This window comes from Typopeltis vanoorti, chromosome 9 (genome assembly GCF_054136105.1).
Source record: "Typopeltis vanoorti isolate ZY-2024b chromosome 9, IOZ_Tvanoo_1.0, whole genome shotgun sequence".
Taxonomy (NCBI): domain Eukaryota; kingdom Metazoa; phylum Arthropoda; class Arachnida; order Uropygi; family Thelyphonidae; genus Typopeltis; species Typopeltis vanoorti.
In genome coordinates, this window is record NC_143557.1 from 84,201,251 (window position 1) to 84,226,563 (window position 25,313).

Consider the following 25,313-nt stretch of genomic DNA (forward strand, 5'->3'; position numbering starts at 1 on the left):
TCCATATAAAAGAAGACTGGGATGGCCAGAGAGAAGATGGAATGATGACCTAGTGGAGATGGCTGGAGAATGCTCACGTAGGGAAGCTTTCCAGAAAGAAAGATGAAAACAAATGGAAGACGCCTATAACCATAAATTTTTATAAAAGGGGGCTTAGATAAAGAAGTGTAACTTTGTGTGTCTGGGGCCTTTTATTTTAGATGTTTTTAAAAATTTCTGTAGCTATGTAAAAATTATTACAATTCATTGTTTTGTTTGTTTAGGTGCCAGTATTCCTTCTGTACCTGTACCCATAGGCCGTATTCATGTTGAAGATCTTGATGATTGGGATCTACCTGATAAAACTTTCTTTTGGGCAAATAATAAGCCACATCAAAAATTTAAACTTGCTGAAGATTCTGGAGACCTATTCATTATTGATTTTTTAAATGTTGGGCAGTATACTTTGCATTTCAAAGTTATTGATAGGGAGTGGAAGAAAGAAGTTGAAGCTGTTGTGAAGATTATAATGAAAGAAATACCTGAAGAAGCTGTTTATAGTTCTGGATCTGTGAGAATTTCAGGTATGTATATTTCACTGTAAGCCGTGTGTATTGCTATGAGAATTAATGCTGATGTAAATACTGTTGTGTCCCAATTTATGATTATTATTCTATCTATATTCAACTTTTATCTATGTACAAGATATCACCCCAAAATACAAATATTTAAGCTATTTCTTCCCTTAGTGTCCCTATTATGTATATTGTACTGCGCCTTTTGGGACATTTAATTTGAGATATTAAATACAAAAAACAAGGAGCAATTACTAAAATATGTCTGAATATGAAACAACACTTCATCTCGTTACTCATTTAAATATTCTCCCCTCCTGTGTGATTAGGTTCGTATGTTTTCAAGTGGTGCATTGGGCAGCATTTTCAGACAATTGTTTTATCAATGAATAAAGGTTTATTAAACTCATTAGTATGGTTCAATTCAATACTAAGAAAACATTTACAAAATAACATTAGCTTATCACAAGTAATTTGGCTATGATCCTATATGGATATTGCGATCATGCCGCCATAACAAATTCAACACATACAATCATATGTATAATCCCAGATTATACATATGATAAGACCTTAGTTAACCCTTAGTTAACCCTATATTAGTCTGAATATAAGCTATATGCTGTAGCAAGCACATGGACGTATGTGATCAATTCACTCTATTTAACTATCCAAAACTATGTAGATTAAATTATCCTTTCGCTGTGTTAACACATAACTTTGACAATTAAAACTTTCCTATAAGTAACAATACAAATGCATAAATCTCAGGACACATAATTACCTATATAATATTAATATTAACAAGCATACTTTCATTATAATCAGTCATGTACTGAAGTCCTAGTATAAATTTCCTTAGTCTCTTTAACAGTTCAGTAATAGAATAATGATTACAATTACAGACGATTTTCAGTTAACACAAGATTTTTACAGTACCTTTTTCTCTTGAGTTTTCTATATTGGCCTCTACCTTTTTCCGATTGAACTATCCTGGTATGATCTCTCCTATAATTGGTCACTCCTAAGTTCTATTGGCATTAAACTGTGCTTATGCGATCTTTACTTTTCGTACTTGAATTAAGAACACACTTTAGAATCATCTATACCATGGCTGTGAAACTCACCACGTGGACACCGACTTCTTAACAGATTTCCTTTTTTCGTAGCTGTCACTTGATGATGAAACACATAGATAATACCTTCTTTCCTTTAGCTAAATGGCATTCCTCATTTCTTACCATAGGAAATATGGAATCGAAATCCCGCTCACTTTTGTTTCCTTGTTGTGACGACGGAGATAAACTCCAATCCCACCACTCAGGAAAACCACGTGAAACCTATACGAAAAAGTTCGTGAAGAAACTCTCCAGGGAAAAAGCCCTGTAGGTGGGGTTTCTAACCCTTTTATACCTTGACTCCCTACCGGCACCTTCTTTAATTTCTTTTCTTCGCCCCTTACTGGATTCGACTTCACCGACCAATTAGGGTGCTGTTTTTCTGCCAAACATCCTGAGGTTGGTGAGCACGCGACTCACACGTGACGATGTCTAAATCCGGGAATTGACCCTGAGCGATAGTCTATTGTTTTTCTTTTGCTAGTCTCTAAATTAAACCCCCCCTTCCAAATTTTCTAAGAATTTACTTCATATTTTAATCTAGCCTCTCACAATTCCTTATGACTAATCTTTTCTGTTTTACTTAGCTAATTTTTTTTATATCACAACTGTAATATATTCCTTCTTTTATTATTTAGTTCAACAAACACTTTTTGTTATATTTTACTTGGATGCAAGAATATTTTTCTTTCTTTAAGTAATTTATGTATTAGCTCTTATACAGGGGTTTTATTTAATTTTCTCTTCATGTTACACCATGATAACTGAAAATTCCACACAGTGAAGGTATCAGGGTGTAACAATACTTATATATTGAGGACTTTCTTAGTCCTCTCTTTTGCTTGTCCAACATTTTCCCATTACAGATATTTTCTGGTGAACAAATTGTCAATTGAAATAACTGAGCCTCTGATTTCCAACATGATGAAACTGTATTCATTTTCATGGGAAAAAGTCTTATCGCAATTAGCCAACCAAAACAAATGTTGCAGAAGCAACTTAAAAGGTATTTTATGTATTTTGTTTGTTTAAGAAAAATTTTTATGAAATTTTTTCTTAAACCATCTTTTGGCTGCACTCATATTAATGTGCTAAGTGTAGTGACAATCTGAAGAATTCTGTTGGGCAGCTATAAAACAATACAATCCCAACAGAATTTAACATATTTAATATTATCATTAGAGGCATCAATGGAAAAAAGAAGCAGAGCTTAACAAGAAAATTTACAAATATGCTATGCTGACTTCATTTGTGTTGCTGAGACTAACAGCACCAAAAAGAGATCTTTCAGAAATTAAAGTGTGATATTTGGGGGGAGGAGAGCATTGTAACCAAATAATTTTAAAATTAACTGTAATTAGCTAATTACCATGATTTCTGTAAGGACATGTTGCTAACCGATCATTTTCCTGTGATTAGTTAGCACTGTGTCCTTACAGGAATTGTGTTTTGCTATATCATACCCCTACAGAAAATGGACTCAACTAAGTGAAATACTTTTTCCCATCATGCAAAATTTAAGATCAAAGCAGTCAGTTGAACACCTATCAATGAAGCAGTGAAGTATATAACAGATTGTATTGTCCGTGGCAGCAACATTTGCATTTCCAAAAATTTTGTCTTGAATTTCATTATATCCAAAACAACGGTGGAACCCTGAGTGCCATGTTGCCAAAAAAAATCAAGAGAGAGAGAACATAGTATATTTTGTAGTTGAACATAATTGTGAGAAACAACTAATATGAAAATCATAACAAAAAAATCACAGGAAACAAAACAAAAGAAATCACAATTAAAAGAAAGGAAAAGGTCAGTGGAAAAAAAACTACCAGAAGTAAATCACTGGTAAAGAACAAAGGAAATGGTGGCAGGAAATCATGCTTTGACAACAATACATAAAGGGTTCCCAGGACTACATTAAGAAAAGGTACAAATGCAAACCATAATGGGAGACAAGATCTGTAAGAGTAAAAAATTATAAAAACAGAAATCTGGGATTAATGTTTAAATTTAGAGATGTTACATTAGCTTAAATTAATGCCGCTTACTGAAGTCTTTATGATAAACTAAATGCAGTGGTGTGCATTTTGTTTCATTAGAAGGAAAAAGAAAACAAAAGGCAACTTCAGCAGTTCAACTAAGTTACCACCACTTATAAGAAAAGGAACAGAAGTGATATGCATTAGACATCCTGGGAGGAGAGAAAAGCTAATATATATACAGATAGATACAGCTAATATCAGCTTCCTAATTTGACAGAGACTCGGTGATACTGGTACAATTTGATGCTGTTCTCTTAAAACTAAAGCAATATTGCACAATATAAATAGTATTTCTTTAATTCAAATCGAAGCAAAACTTATGAATTTTTGTTTAGGGTACTAGCTCATTTGTGTTTGAAAGGCACTTTATCTATAAAAATTCAAAATTTTTAATTTAGAATTTTCAAAAACTTAATTTATTTTAATTAAGTTTTTGACATAAATTTTCGATTTTAATTGTAAAAATCTAAAGTTGTACAGTATACCTATTTAGTTTATTATGTAGATTTCAGGTAAGTGACTTTAATTTAAGCTAATGTAGCATTTCAAAATGTAAACGTTAATTGAAGATTATTTTATAATTTCATACTCTTTGTAGTTATGTCTCCAGTTAATTTTTGCATTTGTACTTTTTTTTTTTTTTTTTTTTTCTTGTCATTTTGTGTTTTTTATATATGGTTCCTGCCAGTCCTGTTTCCCATAAGTAATTTTTTTTTTTTAATTTGTAATGATTTAATGATTTTATTTTGTTATACACACACACAGACAAAAAAAATAGCGCACCTGGAAGAAAACGTGGTACAACGGCAAAACTAAGCAAATAGCTGGAGTGCGAGGTGGTATGCAAATGATCCAAGTTTGGAGCGATTGCGCATGCCCACACACCCTGCGGTGGTGCTGCAAGCACGAACAGGCAGCCTTATAAAGCCGGCGTGTAGTCGATAGCCGATTAAAGTGAAAAGCACCGGCCGATGCAAGCTAGACTACAGAGTGACAATAATGCTGGATAGATGCCATAGACGTCGATTTAAGCAACTTACGGAGTTTGACAGAGTCATGAACATCGGTCTGAAAACCGGAGGGTGGACGGCACACCGTATAGGCATGCACATGAACCGTTTTGACCATACCGTCTGACAGTGTTGGGAGCTGTGGACACATTCCGGCACTGCCACACGGCAGAGCAGCACCAGTCGGATCAGGGGGACCAACGCTAGATAGGATCGTGCAGCAAGCACGGAGGGATCCCCCACAGTGACCCGGTCCACTATACAGGCAGATGTAGGGGTTCCTGTGTGCATTAACACCATAACATCGCCGACTTCGTTTGCAGTAGTGCCAGGCGAGAGCGACGTGTGGTCTTCAGCAAAGAGTGACGCTTCGTCTTGGTGACAGATGATCATCGTGTCTGGATGTGGAGGACCCCCAGTCAAGGACACAATCCTGACCTCGCTATCGAGCACCACACCTCCAGCACTGCAGGCATTATGGTCTGGGGAGCCATAGCCTATGATAGCTGATCATCCCTCATAGTGGTACCTGGCACATTGACGGGACAGCGGTATGTGGACGACATCCTATGTCCCCCACGTTCTCCCATTCCTGGCTGGGATACCAGGAGCGCTATGCCAGCAGGATAATGCCCGTCCACACACTGCTTGGGTTGCTCAGGCCTGCCTACATCGTGTACAGACACTTCCATGGCTTGTCCCCTATCGAGCATGTTTGGGAACAGCTGAAATGCCAGCTCCCACTGTGCCGCAATATCCGAGATTTGGAGCACAGCATCCAACACGTGTGGCCAGTCTGCCGCAGGACAACATCAGGCATCTGTTCGCCTCATGCCGGACCGAATTGCAGCATGTAACGCCTCACGAGGCGGTGCAATGTGCTATTAATGATGACCGGATTGCGTACTACAGATCTCTTTGTAATTGTCCTTCAACTCTGTTTTTGCCATCATGTGCATGTGCATCATTCACCTGTATCATTACACCAATAAAATTTCAGTTGAATCCTATGCTTCCTTATTGGTGTGCTAATTTCTTTGTCCATGTGTGTATTTCCTACCTTTCATTTCACTTGATTGAGATGTCATTTGCTAGGAAATTCAGTTCAGTATAGTGAAGGCTTTCAACTTTTACTGTTTGTAAAATTAGCTTTGGTTCTATTGGACTTGAGCTAAAATTTTCCATAGTTTATTATAACACATCATTTCGCTATAGTAATGGTCTATAATGTGCATCTGCTACACTTATTAGCAGCAGTGCATTTTTTTGAAAATAGCATTGCTGTTTTATTTGTCTTTCTTTTTTTTTTTTTTTTTTCCTTTAAGTTTCTAACAGTATATATATATATATATATATATATATATATATATATACACATATATATATATACAGGGTGTTCGGGATAAATTTGACAGTTTCGTAAGGAAAAAGAAAATCTTCTTTGTATCTATTAAATTTAATGAATTGACAAAAAAACATTACAGGCAGAGTTAATTACAATACTATCAACAAGATTTACTCAAAATAACCACCATTAGCATCGATCACAGCTTCAATTCTGCTTCGGAACCTCGAACAAGCTGATGCTACAGTCTCCCTGGGAAGGGCCGCAAAAACTGTTTTAATTTTATCCATTAACTGGGCTTTTGTATTACTGGAAGTGCGATTGGTGTCTTTTTCAACTGCGCCCCATACAAAATAAACCATGGGGTTAAGGTCTGGGGAGTTTGGAGGCCAAACATTTGGACTGGTGAAGTTGTAGAAATTTTCAGACAACCATTTTTGACTTTTCCCAGAGGTGTGGCAAGGGGCCGAATCCTGCTGCCATACATACGGCCTACCATTGGCTACCCTTGTTATCCAGGGCTTGACTACAGTTAGCAACTCCACGAACAAAGCCCGAATTCCAATGCCAGGGTTCTTCAACACCTGTTCCTGCAGATTTGCGAGGAATTCTGCTGTACGAACGCAATCAGATCGTCTGCTAGGGATCTTTCTTCTTGCTACATCCTCGTAGTCACCATTGCAAGTCTCTAGTTCATGCCTGATTGTTTTTACTGTATTCAGGGAGCATTGGGCAGCAGTCGTAATATCCTTATTTTGATGGCGGGCACGAATCATCATGATACAAGTTATTCTCTTCCATGATTCAGGTGGGTTCCAGCTATCCATCCTTTCTGACATCTTGTATATGAATGAAGAAGGGTCCAAACTTTTAAATGAAGAGAAGTGTGTGTTAATACATGTAACTTACGGAAAAATATAATTAATTATAAATATGTCAAATTTATCCCGAACACCCTGTATATATATATATATATATATATATATATATATATATATATATATATATATATATATATATAAACAATAACATTATATGTGAGGCACATCCAGAAAGTAAGGTCTGTTCAGAATTTACTACCAAATAAGATATGGGAGAGGGGTCAGTGACTCATTAGTTAGCTGTTGACCATTTTACTTTCATTCCATTATCATTTGTTGTCTTCTAAGAATAATTTACAATGAGTTCTGTGATTTAAAAACAATCATTCTATGCAAAGACCATATGGTCTGTAACCACATTTGGCTGGCCATTGTGCTCTTCATGAACATCATTGCACCCTTCTTTAAACAAATGAACCATTGCCTAACCTTACTGTTGCTCATTACATTAGGCCCATACATAACCTTACAGTTGTCGGTGAATTTCTGCAGCACTATTGTTTTCTACCAACAAAAACTATTATACCATGAACCTTGCAACTGGCAGTATTTTTATTACAGCACTCATTATAAATTATTCATAGAAGGCAACAAACGATAATGGAACAAAAGTAAAATAGTCAACATCTAGCTAATGAGTCACTATGCTACCATGCATGTGCAACCTTCCTCCCATATCTTATTTGGCAGTAAATTCTGAATGGACCTTACTTTCTGGTTGTATACCAAACAGTACATATGTTGTACAGATATGTACTGTTTGGTATACTCAGAGATGTGAAGCAGTGGCAAATTTATTTGGTTTGTTGAATGTAATTTAGTGATTTAATATATGTTGTCCTGACAAAAACTTTTGTAAAGTGGAGTAGATGTACATTTGTATACAATCTCTATGAATTGTTGATAGACATCAATAATTTGTTGGAATATAACATACTAAAGCAGTATTATGGCTCTCCAAATTCTGATTAGCCCTTATTTTAATCATGCTTGGCACCCTTATGACAAACATGGTGCTCTTCTTAAGTTTCTCATGTTTTTTAATCCTTTGAGAATATGTATTTGTGACCATTCTATTTTGATCATCATGTGTTCTTTCTATTAAGTACATCTATGCATGATATGATTCTCGTAGACAGGCTTATACGTTGGTTATGCATTATTAAAACACTTAAGGAATAGAACAACGTAGTTAAGGATAAAAATTAAATTAAACTTTAATAAATATTTTCCAATATTTCGGCAACATCACGTTGCCATTTTCTAAAGGAACTTACAAAAAAGTTACGTGCACGTAGGCACTACAACACAGAAACTGGGAATGAAGAGATGAAGCTATTGTTCTCCTAACAGTCCTGATGGTGCCCTCTAGCGGGCTAAGTAGGTGTTCTTGGCCATTGGGCTGAAGGTCTGCAGATGTAGGCCTCCCAAATTTGAGGCAGTCGCATACAACCAAATTTGTTGAGGTTTGGAGAATTTCTTAGGGCTGAGGCTGATTCCATAAAGAGTCTTTCAAATTTGTATTTGCTACGGTGTATCACTGTAGCTTTCTTCCACCGTATTCTGTGACGTGTATCCAGAGCATGGTCCGCAAGCCCAGAATGACTGTATTTGTGAAAACGGATGTAGTCCTTGTGTTACGAAATTCTGATATTCGCTGTTCTGCATGTTTGGCCAAAGTAAGACAGTTTACAACTGCAAGGGACCTGGTAAACACCAGGTAAGTCTAGGGGAAGTGGTTGGTCTTTAGTGGAGCGGATAAGGGATGCCAATTTTCTGTAAGGTTTGTAACAGGAGGTCAGGTCATGTTTTTTTAAGATTTTGGTAATCTTTTCCGAGTTGCCTCCGATGTAGGGAATGGTGATGGATTTAGAGTAATCCTTGTTGTGTGTGTGTGGGGGGGGGGATCTGTGGTTTGTAAGTTCTAATATTTTTTGGATTTTTTTGGGGAGGGGTAGCCATTGGCCGAGAAAGTGTTGAGGATGTGATTTAGTTCAGTGTTTAGGGCCAAGTCGTTTGAACAGATTAGTTTAGCCCTGTTGTATAGTGTTTTCACTACTCCATATTGTTGTTAGGGGAGGTGGTGGGATTGTTGGTGAATGTATCTGCCTGTATGGGTGGGTTTTCTGTAAACTGAGAAAACCAAGGATCCACTAGGCTGGCGGGTGACTAGTGTGTCTAGGAAAGGGAGGCTGTTGTTTTCCTCTTTTTCCAGAGTGAATTTGATTCTGGGGTGTTGGTTGTTTAAGTGTGTTAAGAAAGAGAGACCGGTTTGTGTCACAAAAAGCTCTCCAAATATATAACCGCGCTAGCTACGCGAACAAATCACCGCCACGCGGTCGCTCTTAGCGGACATTAACGAAGCTATTCGTGCCGTCGAAGATGAGCTTTCGCGCACTTTGAACCACGAACTTTGGTCGATTTTACATGACGTCTCATGTACTGCTGCCGAAAAAGAATTTAAAAAAATACGAGGCCGACAGATGAAAAAGTTCGAAAAATTAAAAAAGAACTCTACCGTCTTTCCAAAACCTGCTACCAACACGGTAATCAACCTTTCTTCAGTCACCCTGAAGCCTGAAGCACTCAACGCGCTGTCACGTGGACACAACTTCGCCATTGCTCCCAATAAAATACCTAGTGAGGATATTATGATCCAGATTGAGCGCGGAATCCGCCACCTTCCACATCAAGTCGCCAACAGTGTAAGACTGCATGTAGCCTGTGTCCTTTCCAAAACAAGACCACCAAAAACCAACATATCAAACAAGGAATATAAAGCTCTACAGGAAATGAAGAATAATAAAGAATTAGTTATCACCAAAGTGGATAAGGCAAATGCAACTGTAGGACTTAACCAAAAGGACTACACAGGTAAGCTGAATGCTCTTCTATTAGATCGGGCCACTTACCTCCCTATCAATTACAATCCCACCAACTCTCAAATTAGAAAACTTCACAGGCTCCTTAAGAGAGTCACTTCTTGGCCTGTAGAAGTTACCAACAGATTAAAGCCGTTTAACTCTATACCCCCCCCGTATTTACGGACTCCCAAAAATCATCATCATCATCATCATCAAATTCCTGCCATGTACCCTCAAGGGGTGTACAGGATATGACAGTACTACATGAAAAAATTACATCATTACTAACTTCCTATCTACAATTTTCCTCCAAATCAGTCTGTTACTTGTCAAGATTCCAACATTATCAGATCTTATATTTCTATCGTCTAAGGCACTTTGTACCGTATCAATCCACCTATATCTTGGTCTTCCTCTGGGTCGTTTTCCTGCCAACCTGGCAGAGAACACTTGTTTTGCTAATCTTTCCTCTCCCATTCTATTTAAGTGACCATACCATCTGAGATTAGCTCTGCTAACGCATTCCTGGATGCTGACAATGTCAAGTTCTTTCCTAATATCCTCATTTTTAATATGATATTGCCACTGATGCCATCTGTTCACGCCTCTAATCTTTCTCAGGACTCTCATATCTGCGGTCTCTAGTCTTTGGTCAAGTGTTTTACTTCTGACCCAGCTCTCAGATCCATAAGTTAAAATTGGTTTGAACACAGTCTTGTATACAGCTAATTTAGTGTTCCGACTAATTTCTTTCTTATTCCATATGAATTTATTCAATTGACTTCCCACGATACCAGCTTTGCTGATTCTGTTGTCTATTTCTATATTTAGTTTACCATCTTCAGCAAAAATTGTGCCTAAGTAGCTGAAATGTTTTACTTGTTCCACAGGTTCTCCATTCACAACACAGTTGACATTTTCAATGATTCTGCCTATTTTCATTGTCTTTGTCTTTTTATTGCTGACCTTCATACCATATCTATTACAACAGCTATTCAATTTAGTCAGAGAATCTTGCAGACTTGTAGCGGATTTATTTAGAAGTATAACATCATCCGCATAAAGCAAAGAGCTGACATTAACATCTCCAATTTTGATATCAGGTTTAATACCACATTCCTTCATAATGTGATCCATATAGATAATGAATAACAGAGGGGATAATGTACATCCTTGTCTCACACCACATTTAACATTAAACCATCTTCCTGTACTTCCTTCAATTCTAACTGCTGACTCACAACTCAAATAAAGACTAAGTATTGCTTGATATAATGCCCCATTGACACCATATAACTGCAGCGTATTGAATAGCTTCTCTCTTGGCACCTTGTCATATGCCTTTTCCAAATCGACAAAACTTAAATACAGATCTTTGTTATATTCCCATGCTTTCTCGACTATTTGTCGTAAAGTGAAGATCTGATCCTGACAGCCTCTATTTGGCCTGAATCCAGCTTGTTCTTCACCAAGCTTTTCTTCCACAATTCTTCTCAACCGTTTCTCAAGTATACTTGCATAGATCTTGCCAGGAACACTCAGTAGGGAAATACCTCTGTAATTCTCACATTCAGTTTTATTTCCTTTTTTATATATGGGTACTATGAGAGCTCTACTCCAATCATCGGGAATTCGTCCCTCTGTCCAGGCTTTCTGAACTATGCAGTGCAGCCACTGTAAGACTCTTATACCACCATACTTCAGCATTTCTGGTCGAATATCATCTACTCCTGCTGCCTTTCCACATTTCAAGCCTTTGATTGCTTTTTCTACTTCAAGTATGGATATGTGTTCCTGCCTGCATGCCTGGTCAGTGTTTTTTACCATTGTGCTGTCATCACTGCTTGTTTCATTTAGCAGTTTTTCAAAGTAATTACTCCATACTTCAAGGATATCTTTTTCTCCTGTTTTCATTTCACCTTTATCGTCTCTAATTCCTTTTACAGCACTCTTTCCTCCATTTCTAAGCTTCTTCAACAACCTCCAGAATATTTTGCCACCTTCTTGATATTTATTTTCTATATTCTTGCCAAAGTCCTCCCATGACTTTTGTTTAGCTAGTTTTACACACTGTTTAGCTTTCTTACATTTGTCTCTGTATTCTGTAAGAGTAAAAGCTGACTTATTTGCCAGGAACTTTTGATATGCTTTCTTCTTTTCCTTCACTGCCTCTTTAACTTCCTGTGTCCACCAGGGAGTTCTGATTTTTTTATCCTTGCACACAACCTCACCACATGCCTCTCTGGCAGAATCAATCAATGTTTCCTTCAGAGTTTGCCACTGAATCTCCAAGGTTTGATTCCTGTTCTCAAACTCTTTCATTTTCTTTTCAATAATATTTCTGTATTTTAGTCTACAGTTCACATCTGAGAGCTGCTCAACTTTTATTCGCTTTAAAACTTTCTTACATGTTATTCTTTTCAATATGAAATTCAATTTTATCCTGCTCAAGACTAAATAGTGATCACTTCCAATTTCAAATCCTCTGTACACTCTGGTGTCCTGCACCAGGGAGAAAACATCACTATCAACAATAACATAGTCAATGAGACTTTTCTTATTCCTAGCCTCTTCTCTCCATGTGAATTTGTGCACATTTTTATGTTGGAACATGGTGTTAGTAATAACCAGTCCATGTCCTGAGCAGAAATCCAACAGATATTTGCCATTATTATTAGCTTTGCTCTTTTCTCCAAATTTTCCCAAAATATTTTTGTATGTCTCACAATCATTTCCTACTCTACTATTTAGATCCCCAACAAGGACCAACTTTTCCTTTTTCATTGTGTCAGTTGCTTTTTCTAAAGCCTCAAAAAATTCCTCCACTTCTACCTTAGTAGAACCTTCTGTGGGACCATAGGCACAAATAAGTCTCATTGTCCAGTTCCCCATTCTCATATTTGCCCACATTACTCTACTTGAGACTGACTGCCATTCAAGAAGATTAGCCTCGTATTTTGTGTTGAATACTATGGCTACTCCTTCTTTTCCTTGATTGTCATTGCCTGAATATAACATTTTGTATTTATTGCTCAGAAAGATCTCACCAGTTTTGGTCTTTTTTGTTTCAGTCACCCCTATTATGTCGATCTGGTACTTATCTAATTCCTCAGCTAGCTCCATTTCTTTGCCATTCAGGCTTCTTACGTTGATAGTACCGATCTTTAACTCTGGTGATGTTGAGTTGGGGTTTGTTTTCAGATTTGTTCCAGTAGCTGACTTTTCGCTGTTTGCCCTGGTTCCCTGGCGAAAACAACGGGGGCCTTGTTTAACCGGGCGACGCCCCAGCCGGCATGAAATTTTGTCATGTTGTACCATCATTTTTTTATTTTGGTTTAACCAATAAGAATACAATTTGGTCGGCTAAATCCCAAATTGCCAGCCCATCCTCGTTCGTTCAGTATCAAAGTAGATACCCAACAGGGTGCACCATGAGAAGGTGAGGATTGGACATTAGGTCAGAAGCCCTGGTCGGTTCTCCGCATTCCTTTAAAGGCTATGTGGAGGTCTCCTCCTAGTTATACAGCTTTGACCCTTAAGCACTCCCAAAAATACACAAAGAAAATGTGCCATTACGTCCCATAGTGGATGGCATGGATTCCCTTCCCCCACATACAAATTAGCTAAACATTTGGCCAAAGAGCTCACACACTATACTGGCAACACACCATCACACATAAAAAACTCAGCCCATTTCAAAGCCAGCATAGAAAATCTTACACTCCAACATACTGACATAATGGTCAGCTTTGATGTGTCCTCTTTATTTACAAATGTCCCACTCAAGGAAACTTTAGAGCTAATCCAAGCTAAATTTTCTCCCGATATCTCAGCCTCATTTCAGTTCACAATGAACTCAGGCTATTTCGTTTGGCAGGGAAAATTCTCCAAACAAATAGAGGGGACAGCCATGGGTTCACCACTCTCCCCACCCTTGGCCTATTTCTTTATGGAGACCTTTGAAGAAAAAGCCTTAGCCTCTGCCCCACAAAAACCAACCATATGGCTTCGCTACGTTGATGATGTGTTCGCTATTTGGCCACATGGCTCTGAAACACTTCTCTCCTTCTTAACACACTTAAACAACCAACACCCCAGAATCAAATTCACTCTGGAAAAAGAGGAACCCCACAACAAGGATTACTCTAAATCCATCACCATTCCCTACATCTGAGGCAACTCGGAAAAGATTACCAAAATCTTAAAAAAACATGACCTGACCTCCTGTTACAAACCTTACAGAAAATTGGCATCCCTTATCAGCTCCACTAAAGACCAACCACTTCCCCTAGACCTATCTGGTGTTTACCAGTTCCTTGCAGTTGTAAACTGTCTTACTTTGGCCAAACAGGCAGGACAGTGAATATCAGAATTTCGGAACACAAGGACTACATCCGTTTTCACAAATACAGTCATTCTGGGCTTGCGGACCATGCTCTGGATACATGCCACAGAATACGGTGGAAGAAAGCTACAGTGATACACCGTAGCAAATACAAATTTGAAAGACTCTTTATGGAATCAGCCTCAGCCCTAAGAAATTCTCCAAACCTCAACAAATTTGGTTGTATGCGACTGCCCCAAATTTGGGAGGCAGACCTTCAGCCCAACAGCCAAGAACACCTACTTAGCCCGCTAGAGGGCACCATCAGGACTGTTAGGAGAACAATAGCTTCATCTCTTCATTCCCAGTTTCTGTGTTGTAGTGCCTACGTGCACGTAACTTTTTTGTAAGTTCCTTTAGAAAATGGCAACGTGACGTTGCCGAAATATTGGAAAATATTTATTAAAGTTTAATTTAATTTATATCCTTAACAACGTTGTTCTATTCCTTAAGTGTTTTAATTATGCATGATATGGCATCATGATTAAAATGGATAAGCTTATACTTGAAAATAGCTTATTGTTCCTATTCTGTTTATTAAACTATTTTATATGTATTGGTTTCTGCATGCATATTTTAACTACAAATTCAGCTTACATGCCAATATATCTTTTTTCTAAATTTGTAATCATTATTATGGAGTTACTTTGGTTGTTCATTTTTTTTTTTTTTTTTTTTTTTTTTTTTTTTATTTGTAAACTGTGTTCTGATATGACTAATATAGCATCTGCATAACATGTTGCATTGGTTTCAGAACCGCTTTGTTTGCATCTTGGTTCAAAGTACTCCACTGGAGACACTAGCTGATGGGCATACATGGTCAATCCATATCTTACATATATACTGTCTAGCCGTTTAAAAACTGAGTATTTCGCATATCAGCAGAGAAGATTTAATCTGTTGGGTGAAAATGACTCCACAGTTTCCAATATTTCTTTCAATGGAATATTCAGTTATAGATCTCAGCTTTGAAAAGGAATGACAGTTTATCCAAGCCTCTTTTTTTTTATACGTATCAGGCAATATATTGGTTTTCTAGTTGCAGTGATCATGATTACAATTGATTTTTTTAGCATATTAGATGAGTAAAGATAGCTGTGGTTTACCCAATGTTCCCCTTTATGGAAACTAATTGCTATATTGACATATATAGCATTTGGGCCTCGTAGGCTTAGTTTTCTTAATGATACCAGTATGTAGCTCTCCATGAAATTAAAGCTTTCCAATATTTCTTTCAATGGAATATTCAGTTATAGATCTCAGCTTTGAAAAGGAATGACAGTTTATCCAAGCCTCTTTTTTTTTATACGTATCAGGCAATATATTGGTTTTCTAGTTGCAGTGATCATGATTACAATTGATTTTTTTAGCATATTAGATGAGTAAAGATAGCTGTGGTTTACCCAATGTTCCCCTTTATGGAAACTAATTGCTATATTGACATATATAGCATTTGGGCCTCGTAGGCTTAGTTTTCTTAATGATACCAGTATGTAGCTCTCCATGAAATTAAAGCTAGAAAATATGTTTTAGGTCTGACTTTGTGAATTTAACAGTAACACAAGCTTAAAATGTGTGTGTTAATTATTTTTCAGGTATCAGTGCTGAAGAGTTCATAAGAATTTGGGACTGGAAAAAGCAGGATGTCATAAAGAGTAAATATGAAATTTTCAAGGAAATTCTGTCATCTCAGTTAGGCGCTACAATGGAAAACATTGATATTTTTAGTGTAATAGCCAAACAAGAGAATCCTCCTATTACAGATATTCGTTTTTCTGCCCATGGGTCTCCATACTATAAACCAACAATGATTAATGGCATTATTGACACTAATCATAAATTGGTAAGTCTTTGTGTTACTTACGTTTTAAAGAAAATGTGCCATCTCATGTATTTTCATTTACAGATTTATTTAGTTTATGAATTTTCTATATATCAGTAATAGCATACACACTGTTGCCCATTAGGTAATGAGATTGTTTTTTTTTTACAGGACAACCCTTTGAATAAAAGTAAGAAATGTGCTTATGGTTTTTGACCACTAGAATATGTTGTAATTGCAGGTGCAACTCTCGAGTTGGGTGCAGCAGTTTTTTGTGAGGTAACTGTTGAAGTAAGAGTGTGTCAGAAGTTGCTTCATGGAGCAAAGAGCTGTGATAAAATTTTACATATCTGTAAAATTAGGAAAAATTGCTACAGAAATGTTCCAAGACCTAAAAAAAAAGGTTTGCAGCAATGACTGTCTGAGGTGTGCAAAGGTTTTCTGTTGGTTTCAACGTTTAAAGAGAAGAGGGAGTCCTGGAAAATGAAACACACTGTGGACGGTCAGTTTCTGCACAGATAAATGAAAATGTGGTGAAAGCCAGAGAAGTTGTTGCTCATGACAGGCCAATAACCACTAGGCTACTATCTGTACAGCTTGGTGTCAGTAAGGAAGTGGCCAGATTAATCCTAGAAAGAGATTTGCACAAGAGGAAGACTTGTTCGAGGTTTGTGCTACACATGTTGGCACACGAACAGAGAGAACAATGAGTTACATTTTGTAAATGCATTTTATCCATGCCATTGATCAAGATCATGATGTGTTACAAAGAATTGTCATCAATTCTTTGTGACATGTGGAATGTCTTCTCCCTAGCAGAAAAAAGTCAGTTTGCAAACTGACTTTTTTCTACATGTGAGGACAATGATCAGTGTTTTTTTCTACACTATTGGAACCATCCACTGCTAATTTGCTCTTGAGGGCACCACAGTGAACGGTGTCAGTGCACGACAACACACCTGCACACTATGGGCTGCCTGTGAGGCAGTTTCTGGCTTTTAAGTCAATGTGTTTGTGTTCAGACACCGATTCGACTCCTGCAGACTTTTTTCCTCTTCCCAAAGATGAAGTGTGCCTTGAAAGGGGGTGGGGGTGGAGTGCTTTAGCAACATTGAGGGCATCCAATGCAGTGTGACCCAAGCACTGAAGGAAGTTCCTGTTCAGGACTTCCACCATGCCTTCAAACCTGTGTGACAGATGTAAACATTATGTGGAGTTGTATGGAGATTATTTTGAATCTGTGTAATTGACAATTCTAAATATAGTTCTTAGTTTTGATATAATAATTGTTGTCTGCTTACTTAATGGACACACTGTATTTCAGTAATGCAATAACTTGTAAAAGTAATTTGATAAAAATATCAAATAAATAAAAAATAAACAATTTCACAAAGCATAGGTATTCTTCAACCTCACAATATTATCACTGCTTTGAAAAAGATGAGCAGTCATTTTGCATTATAGTAACTGCAGATTCTCCTAATTTTTAGTAATGGCAGCTGCTCTGAAAAAAAGCTTCATTGGATGTCTGTTAATTGAAGCATTGTACTTGAACAATGAAAATTTACTGTATTTCAGCCATTTTATTATTGTATCTATTCAAAAGTTTTAAGGATAAATAAAATAGCAATAAGAAATTTTATGGTTAATAGTATATGGAATACAGTTGACTTTCACTACAGCAAACACCATTATAACAAACTCACCTGCTGAAAATACCTAATCAGAATTCCATATGCACAATTGGAATGCTTATCAGGAAAGGAAATTTGCTATTGCACACTATCCACTATAATGTAGTCAGTTATATCATACCTGACAGTAAAATTCAACTGACTATATATAATTTGAAAACATGCATATTTTAGTTTGTAACAAGTGAACATAATGTTTGTTAAAGAAGGCAAAATAAGTGAGATTATACTAATATAATAAATAAGATTTTATATTTGACCAATACAGATCATGGAAAGGAAGGAACAGTTATGCCACTCAACACTAACATAAACTTCATGATTGGCACCTAGTTTCAAGTTGAGTGATATGGGCACATTTCAAAAAGGTGAATTGGGTGATAAAATATATTTGGGTGTATGCTCCCCCAAGTAGAGTGAAATGAAATTAATTGCTTCGACCCCCCACCTCACCTCCAGAAAGTAAAGAAATTCATTAGCAGATTTTTAACCACATGCTCACTATTGACATGTTATGTGATAGGTTTTGTGACATCTCTTCGGTGTATAGGGAGGGATGGATATATTACTGAAAATCCAAAATGAAAATTTTCAACAAAAACATGCACTGACTTTCAGAAATGGTAGTAGATCCTTATGCCCAGTGGTGAGTTATGGAAATTTTAACAAAGGGCTTGCATAGGCGAGCAAAAAAAAAAAAAAAAAAAAAAGCCTAACTTAGCCCTTATAGTACTTATATTGCGACTTTGTAGAGCTTCTGACAGATATGATAATTCCTGTAGGATATCAATCATTAATGCTAGACCTTTTAAAAATTCCAAATTGAGAAGTCAATTTTTAAAAAGCCCTTATATTTATCGTTCGATGCAAAATGCTTGCATAAAGCTGGGTTTTTTTGTAGAAGTTTGATTGCAACACCTAATTTGTTTCCTAACATTACACTAGCTCCATCAGAACAAAATGCAATGAAATGATTTTTTATATAGTTATCATAAAATCCATATGAACTTAAAGTAGCAATTATAGTAGCATTTATACATTCAACGGTGGTATTTTATAGTTCTACACGATTATTAAACAAGAAGAACAATTTTTAAATTTTTCTCAAATTTTTGCAAATTTAAGAAAAATTTAACAAAGGGCTCGCATGAGCCCCTTATAGCTAACCACTGCTTATGCCCCTCTTATATCTGAGAAAGGTTAAAATTTATATGTTAATTGGGTTTGTTTAATATGAATTCCATCAACAAAGCTTGTTATATATAAGTATTGTATTATAAATTTTCTTTCAAGTGGATAATACAAAAATTGTATTATCAACTTACAATTTTTGTGTAACAAATAGAATTTTTATATTTCCTCTCTTAAGCAAAATATGGTAAAACTTTTGTCATTTAAATTTCATTAAATCATCTCTATTAAGTTATAACATTTTAAAGCGGTCCCAAAATATAGGAAATAACTTTGGTAGTTTATTAGAATTGACAAAGATTTACTGTATTTTAATATTTTTGTTCAAATATTTGAATAAAAAATACTTCTTGAAAATGTTTGAATGGAATATTCAAAAATTATTTTTAATATTACTCTCTCTCTCTCTCCTGTTCATAAATCCTGCTTAGAGTTAATGTAAATAATAAATAAGAATAATTAAAATTAATCCATTGATCGACTTATTTAATTGTTCTCATAATGATTGAGTTGCTTTGTCCAGGTGATTAAAAATCTGCCAATGCATTTCTTGACTTTCTTGGGGTGGGGTTGAAGCAATTTCATTTCATTTGAAATTCTAGCCTATAGTTAATGGAAATCATTGTGTGTTTTTCAAACTTTTCTGACTGCAACCCATAATGCAATCTATTTTAAATCTCGACCCAACACACACACACAATCTATCTATCCCAATGGCTTTAACAAGCCTTTAAGGCCCACAACCTTCCAAGCATGCTTGGATTTCATAACCGAAATATGAGGATAGAATGGTCACTCCTATGCCTCAAGGTATTCTTGGCTGTATCCCTGTATGTTCACGGGGGCGGTTTGCCTGCTTGCAGGATGAAAAACACCAGATAAACTGGCGGAAAAAGCCCTACTGCCTGCGCCCAAGACCGGCTAACTTGGCTATGGCTGAGGAAGATCCTTCAGCTCCTTACATCTCCGATGGGAATCGAGCCTAGGACACTCCTTCCCCAGGCATATGGGTGCGAAGCGCTAAGCCATTAGGCTAACCGCACAGACACACACACACACACACACACTATATATATATATATATATATATATTAGACTGAGAAACAATACTACAAGAAGACTGGAGTTGTAATATTATTATTATTATTATTAGACACCTCCAGGGAGTCCAAAGGCTCATCAAGGGAGGACATCTGCTCTACAGCTCTGTCTCTGCCACTCAATCCATTAACTGACCGCAACTACACCAATGCCATCTACCGCCACCCACCACCACCAGTATTATCGAGGACAATCACAAACATCCATGCCCAAATATACTCAATATACGAGACAACTCACAGCAAAGGTGAAGTAAGCCCAAAGCACTTTACTGCCTTCTAGAAATCAGTTTAATATCTTGTGGCCCATATCAGATATTAAGTTGATATGGGCCACACAGATACTACACTCATCCAAAAGGCAGCGAAGCAAAAAGGATGGTATTTGTTCTTATCAGTTTAAAATCTGATAGGGCTCCAAGATATTAAATTGAAATTTGAAGGCAGTGAAGTGCTTGGGGCTTGCTTCATCTTTGCCAAGAGTTGCCTGGAGTTGCACAACCTCTTGGGAAGAAATATAACAGACACAGATTATATATAGATAGATAGATATAGATGAAAAATTACAACATGTAATAAAGTAAAAACAAAGGTAAAAAGTCAATATCAAGTGTGCATTTTATTAACATTTTAATACAAAATGGGGGGGGGGGAGACTTGATCAACAAAGACAAAAAAATTGAAAATGTTTTATTTAATGTCATGGGTGTGCATGTTATAAAACAGAAATATTTGTTTCTGTTTGTAGGAATAAACAGTTTTTTGCTCTCTACGCCTATTATTTCAGAAGATGAATGAAAATGCCTGTGTGTAGTGATAAATATCCCTTCCCCATCGGACACTATACTGGTAATTCTAGCAAAATGCAAGAAAAACGGCTTTATTGTACCACTAAATACAGTATGGACATAATTAGGTTATGTGCTGTATACAGTGAGAATTATTGTACATTGGAGACATTTGGAATGAAAATGACCCAACTCTGTGTAACCACAGACACTTATATGTTATCATTAAGACAATACTATAGTTAAAATATTAAATTTAGTGTAAGTATTAAAGTATTTCTAAAAATGTGCCCACTCAGTGCAAAAAGAACTTATCATCAAGCAAGTTCTCTCTTTAAGGGAAATGTACAATTTGATACTGCCCAATATTAACCTGTTAAATCTATAAAATCATTTATTTTATTATTCATGTTTAATATATATATAAGACATTATATATTTAATATGAGATATATTTTGAAATTTTCTATTATATTTCGTTTTTAAAAATGTTGGTTGAGACTGACAGTTTGAAAAACACTTAAGTAAATAATAATTGAGAGAATTATTAAGATGAATTCATTGATTATAATAATTTAACTGATTGACTTATTCAGTTCTCATGAATGATTATGAATCACTTTCTCCATGGTAATAACCCACACCTTGCCATATTGATTGTCCACAAATAGGCAAACTGTCCTAGATTTGTCCAGTGGATAATCTATCACAGCTATCATAACAGTCTGAAAAATGTTTAAAGGAATGTGTGAAATATTAGTTTTTTATGCAATCTGTGATTTGTCATATTGAAGATGAATGGATGGTGTTATTTGACATGGATTTGATATTTTGCTGTCAGTTGAGCAAGTATATTCTGGAAAGTGAACAGAACTTTGAAATACTCAATATCATTGAAGGAAGTTACATAGAGTGAGTGGGAGAGAGAAGACTAACAATGGTTGCAATAAGACAAGCAGATCTGTCTTCATTTGTCTTGAATAAGTTGTTACCCTAAAGGATGTTTTATGATTATGCTGTTGAAAACCTTGTGTCTATTTTAAATTAATTGACTCATTCTTCTGAATTTAAACTGGTAACTTTATAAATAAAATGAGATGCTTTAGCATATTTGAATTTGCAAAACAGCCATGCATTTTCTTAACTTTCCTGTTCCTTTTCAAGTTTCTGTATTCATTGAGTTCATTTCTGATAACTGCTAGGAAATCTAATTAATGTTTTGATAGGGTGGTTAATCCTATCTGGATAGTCTGCTAAAAATATCTGAAGTATTGCAATAAAAATACATTTTTCAGACTTAAAAAAAACCTTTTATCGAAAAGGAAAAATACAAATACAATTTGTATTTGTAAAAACAGTAATGAATCAAGTGTCAACTGTATTGCCTTGAGTCATTTAACATGTTTCTTTTTACTACCCTTAAGGACTGTATTTTAAAATTCTTAAATGTATCAAATTTTAGTTCTCTTAATTCTCGCTGTTTGTCATTTGTGATAGGGTCATCAGCTATCCAATGATGATTACATGCCTGGACCATCAACTTCAGTGAAATTTAATTAATATGCTTTTTTTTTTTTTTTTTATGTTGAGCCCATATACGAGAGGTTGATCGATCAACCTATAGTACATTAATACCATGTATGGGGATATTTACAAGCTTATTCTTAATAGCATCACTCTTGAATTCAAATCTAATACATTTTTCTACCACATCTGATCATTTCTTTGTCCAAATAACTGAAGCAGTGCTGCAGTCCTTCCATCTATGCTTCTTCAATACTATTATAACTAGTGTTCATTATATTATAACTGTGTATCAGTTATAATAAAAGTGCATCAGGACATCACTAAAAAGAATTTTGGAGAATTATATTACAGTGAGGTATCATATTTGGAGGTAATAATGTAAAGTGAAGTATATATGTATTCTCTGGCTGATTTGTCTGTCTTGCAAGATAAAAAGAAATCCAAGTTTCTAGGTGAGATACTGTATCACCTCCATATCAGACCATCTAACTTGAATTTAATTCAGGATTTTGAACCTAGTTCTTTTCAGCCAGAGGACATCATTATGAGTTAAGTATCACACATTTTTTGATATTCGAAAAACTGACAGTTACATGATGATTAAGTTAACACTAGTTTCCCTTGTGCTCATTTCTTGCTCACAGTCTCTCAGACTATCCACTATGAATTTCAGTGCATATTATAATATCTTATATATTATTTAAAGCTTTTAGTTTTGATTATTTTATCAAATATGTAAGTACGTGTAATTTCAGTGCTGACTATGTAAAATATGTAGTTTCTGGCATGGTGGCATTGCTAGCCTTATAATGTTTGACTAGTGTGTACTTGAAGAGTGCTGGTGTAGTATTTTTAGTGCCATTCATATCTGTTGGCATGGAGTCATACCAATTGAGCAGCTTGCAGTTGACTAGCATTCAAACCATACTGTTAGAAATTAAGCCTGTGTGGGGATGTTATCTCAGAATTATAAATGACAGCGTATCATGCAGAAGAGATTATTTCTCTTTTCTCATATGATCAGGTGTGAAGAGATATTTGTTTTCTTGGCTTAAATGTGTTAACTCTATTTTTATCCAGAAACTTAACATTGGTCCTGATAGTAATCCTCCACAGTATCCCAGCTGACTTTTTTTTCAAGATGTTTCTCAGCTAAGATAGCCAAATATCCCTCAAATTCAAGTTCACACAGTCAGTGAACTTAATTTTGGGAGATATTTGATGCATGAAGTTTGAGATTTATAGGGCTATCTACTGCACGTTGCAGTGAGTAGCCATTAATTACTTGCATAAATTGCAGATAGCATTGTTATGATTGTGTATTGTTCACTGTAATTTTCTTTCTTAGTACTGATCTTCAATAAATTCAAAGCTTTTGTATACTTTGATTCCAGTTGTCTTTTGTATAAAATTAATTTTTTCATTATTTAAATTAGGTAGAAGAGCAAGTTGGTATCAATATTACTATGGTTGGCATTAATGAATGTCTTTATGAAAATAAATGTGATGGCAGCTGCACTAATGAGTTGGAAATCTGGGGTGATAGGCCAGCCATGGTAAATGCAAATCGTACTTCTTTTGTTGGAATTCGTGCTGTAGTAAAAGCCACTTGTACTTGTGGATCCCGTGAATTTATTGGTAAAACTTGTAAGAAGAAGCCTCGACTTTGCTACAATGAGGGTTTTTGTTCTGACAAATCAGGCACCATAAAGTATGTAGTTTCAGTTTATTTTTCTAAAATTTTGAAAGTATTATTAAATAAAGTTTAACTTCTGCTTGGTAGGAATAATGTTGTTATATGATGAGAAGCAAACAGACTGGAAAATTTAAGTATTTGGAACTACATTAAGAACTAATCTTTGCTTTTGAAATTTATTAACACTAGATATAAACATTTAAAATCCTTCCTCAACTTCTTTATGCAGTTGAAAATAAAATAACAGATTTGAGCATTTACAGATAGAATATATTTTTGTAATTGGCAGTGTAAGATTATTTTTATGCCAAAAAGTATCTTGAATAGACAACACATGCAGAGTATTAGCTGGAATACTAATTAAAATTTCTCTCTCTGCCTTAGGCTTTATTTTGTTATTTTTGCAGATAACTTCACCACATGATTTCCTTGATGAGTCACTGTTTTCTTGAGGTTTTTCTAATCACCCATTAAAGTTAGGTCAATCATCATCATCATCATCAAATTCCTGCCATGTACCCACAATGGGTGTACAGGATATGTGATAGTACTACATGAAAACATTATATCATTATTAACTTCCTATCTACAATTTTCCTCCAAATCAGTCTACTACTTGTCAAGACTCCAACATTATCAGATCTTATATTTCTATCGTCTAAGGTACTTTGTACTGTATCAATCCACCTATATCTTAGTCTTCCTCTGGGTCGTTTTGCTGCCAACCTGAGAGAGAACATTAATTTTCTAATCTTTCCTCGCCCATTCTGTTTAGGTGACCATACCACCTGAGAGTAGCTCTGCTAACCCATTCCTGGAAGCTGACAATGTCAAGTTCTTTCCTAATATCCTCGTTTTTAATATGATATTCCCATTGATGCCATCTGTTCACACCTATAATCTTTCTCAGAACTCTCATATCTGCGGTCTCTAGTCTTTAGCCAAGTGTTTTACTTCTGACCCAGCTCTCAGATCCATAAGTTAAAACTGGTTTGAACCCTGTCATGTATACAGCTAATTTAGTGTTGCAACTAATTCCTCTCTTATTCCATATGAATTTATTCAGTTGACTTCCCACCATACCAGCTTTGCTGATTTTGTTGTCTATTTCTATATTTAATTTACCATCTTCAGTAAAAATTGTGCCTAAGTAGCTGAAATGTTTTACTTGTTCCACAGGTTCTCCATTCACAACACAGTTGACATTTTCAATGATTCTGCCTATTTTCATTGTCTTTGTCTTTTTATTGCTGACCTTCATACCATATCTATTACAACAGCTATTCAATTTAGTCAC

At 35.8% G+C, this 25,313-nt stretch overlaps 1 protein-coding gene and 2 pseudogenes across 1 annotated transcript in view; 2 read left to right on the top strand and 1 right to left on the bottom strand.

Moving 5' to 3' along the window:
- The window catches only part of LOC150103211 (neural-cadherin-like), a 540,895-nt gene that overhangs the window by 389,827 nt on the left and 125,755 nt on the right, over window positions 1-25,313 (top strand). Inside the window, exons 25-27 of the mRNA XM_090397648.1 lie at window positions 264-563; window positions 15,794-16,041; window positions 23,757-24,031. Coding sequence (XP_090253774.1) covers window positions 264-563; window positions 15,794-16,041; window positions 23,757-24,031 — 823 coding nt within the window. The remainder of the gene's footprint in view (window positions 1-263; window positions 564-15,793; window positions 16,042-23,756; window positions 24,032-25,313) is intronic.
- LOC150103212 (U2 spliceosomal RNA) lies at window positions 20,200-20,379 on the bottom strand (annotated as a pseudogene).
- Window positions 20,353-20,531, top strand: LOC150103213 (U2 spliceosomal RNA; annotated as a pseudogene).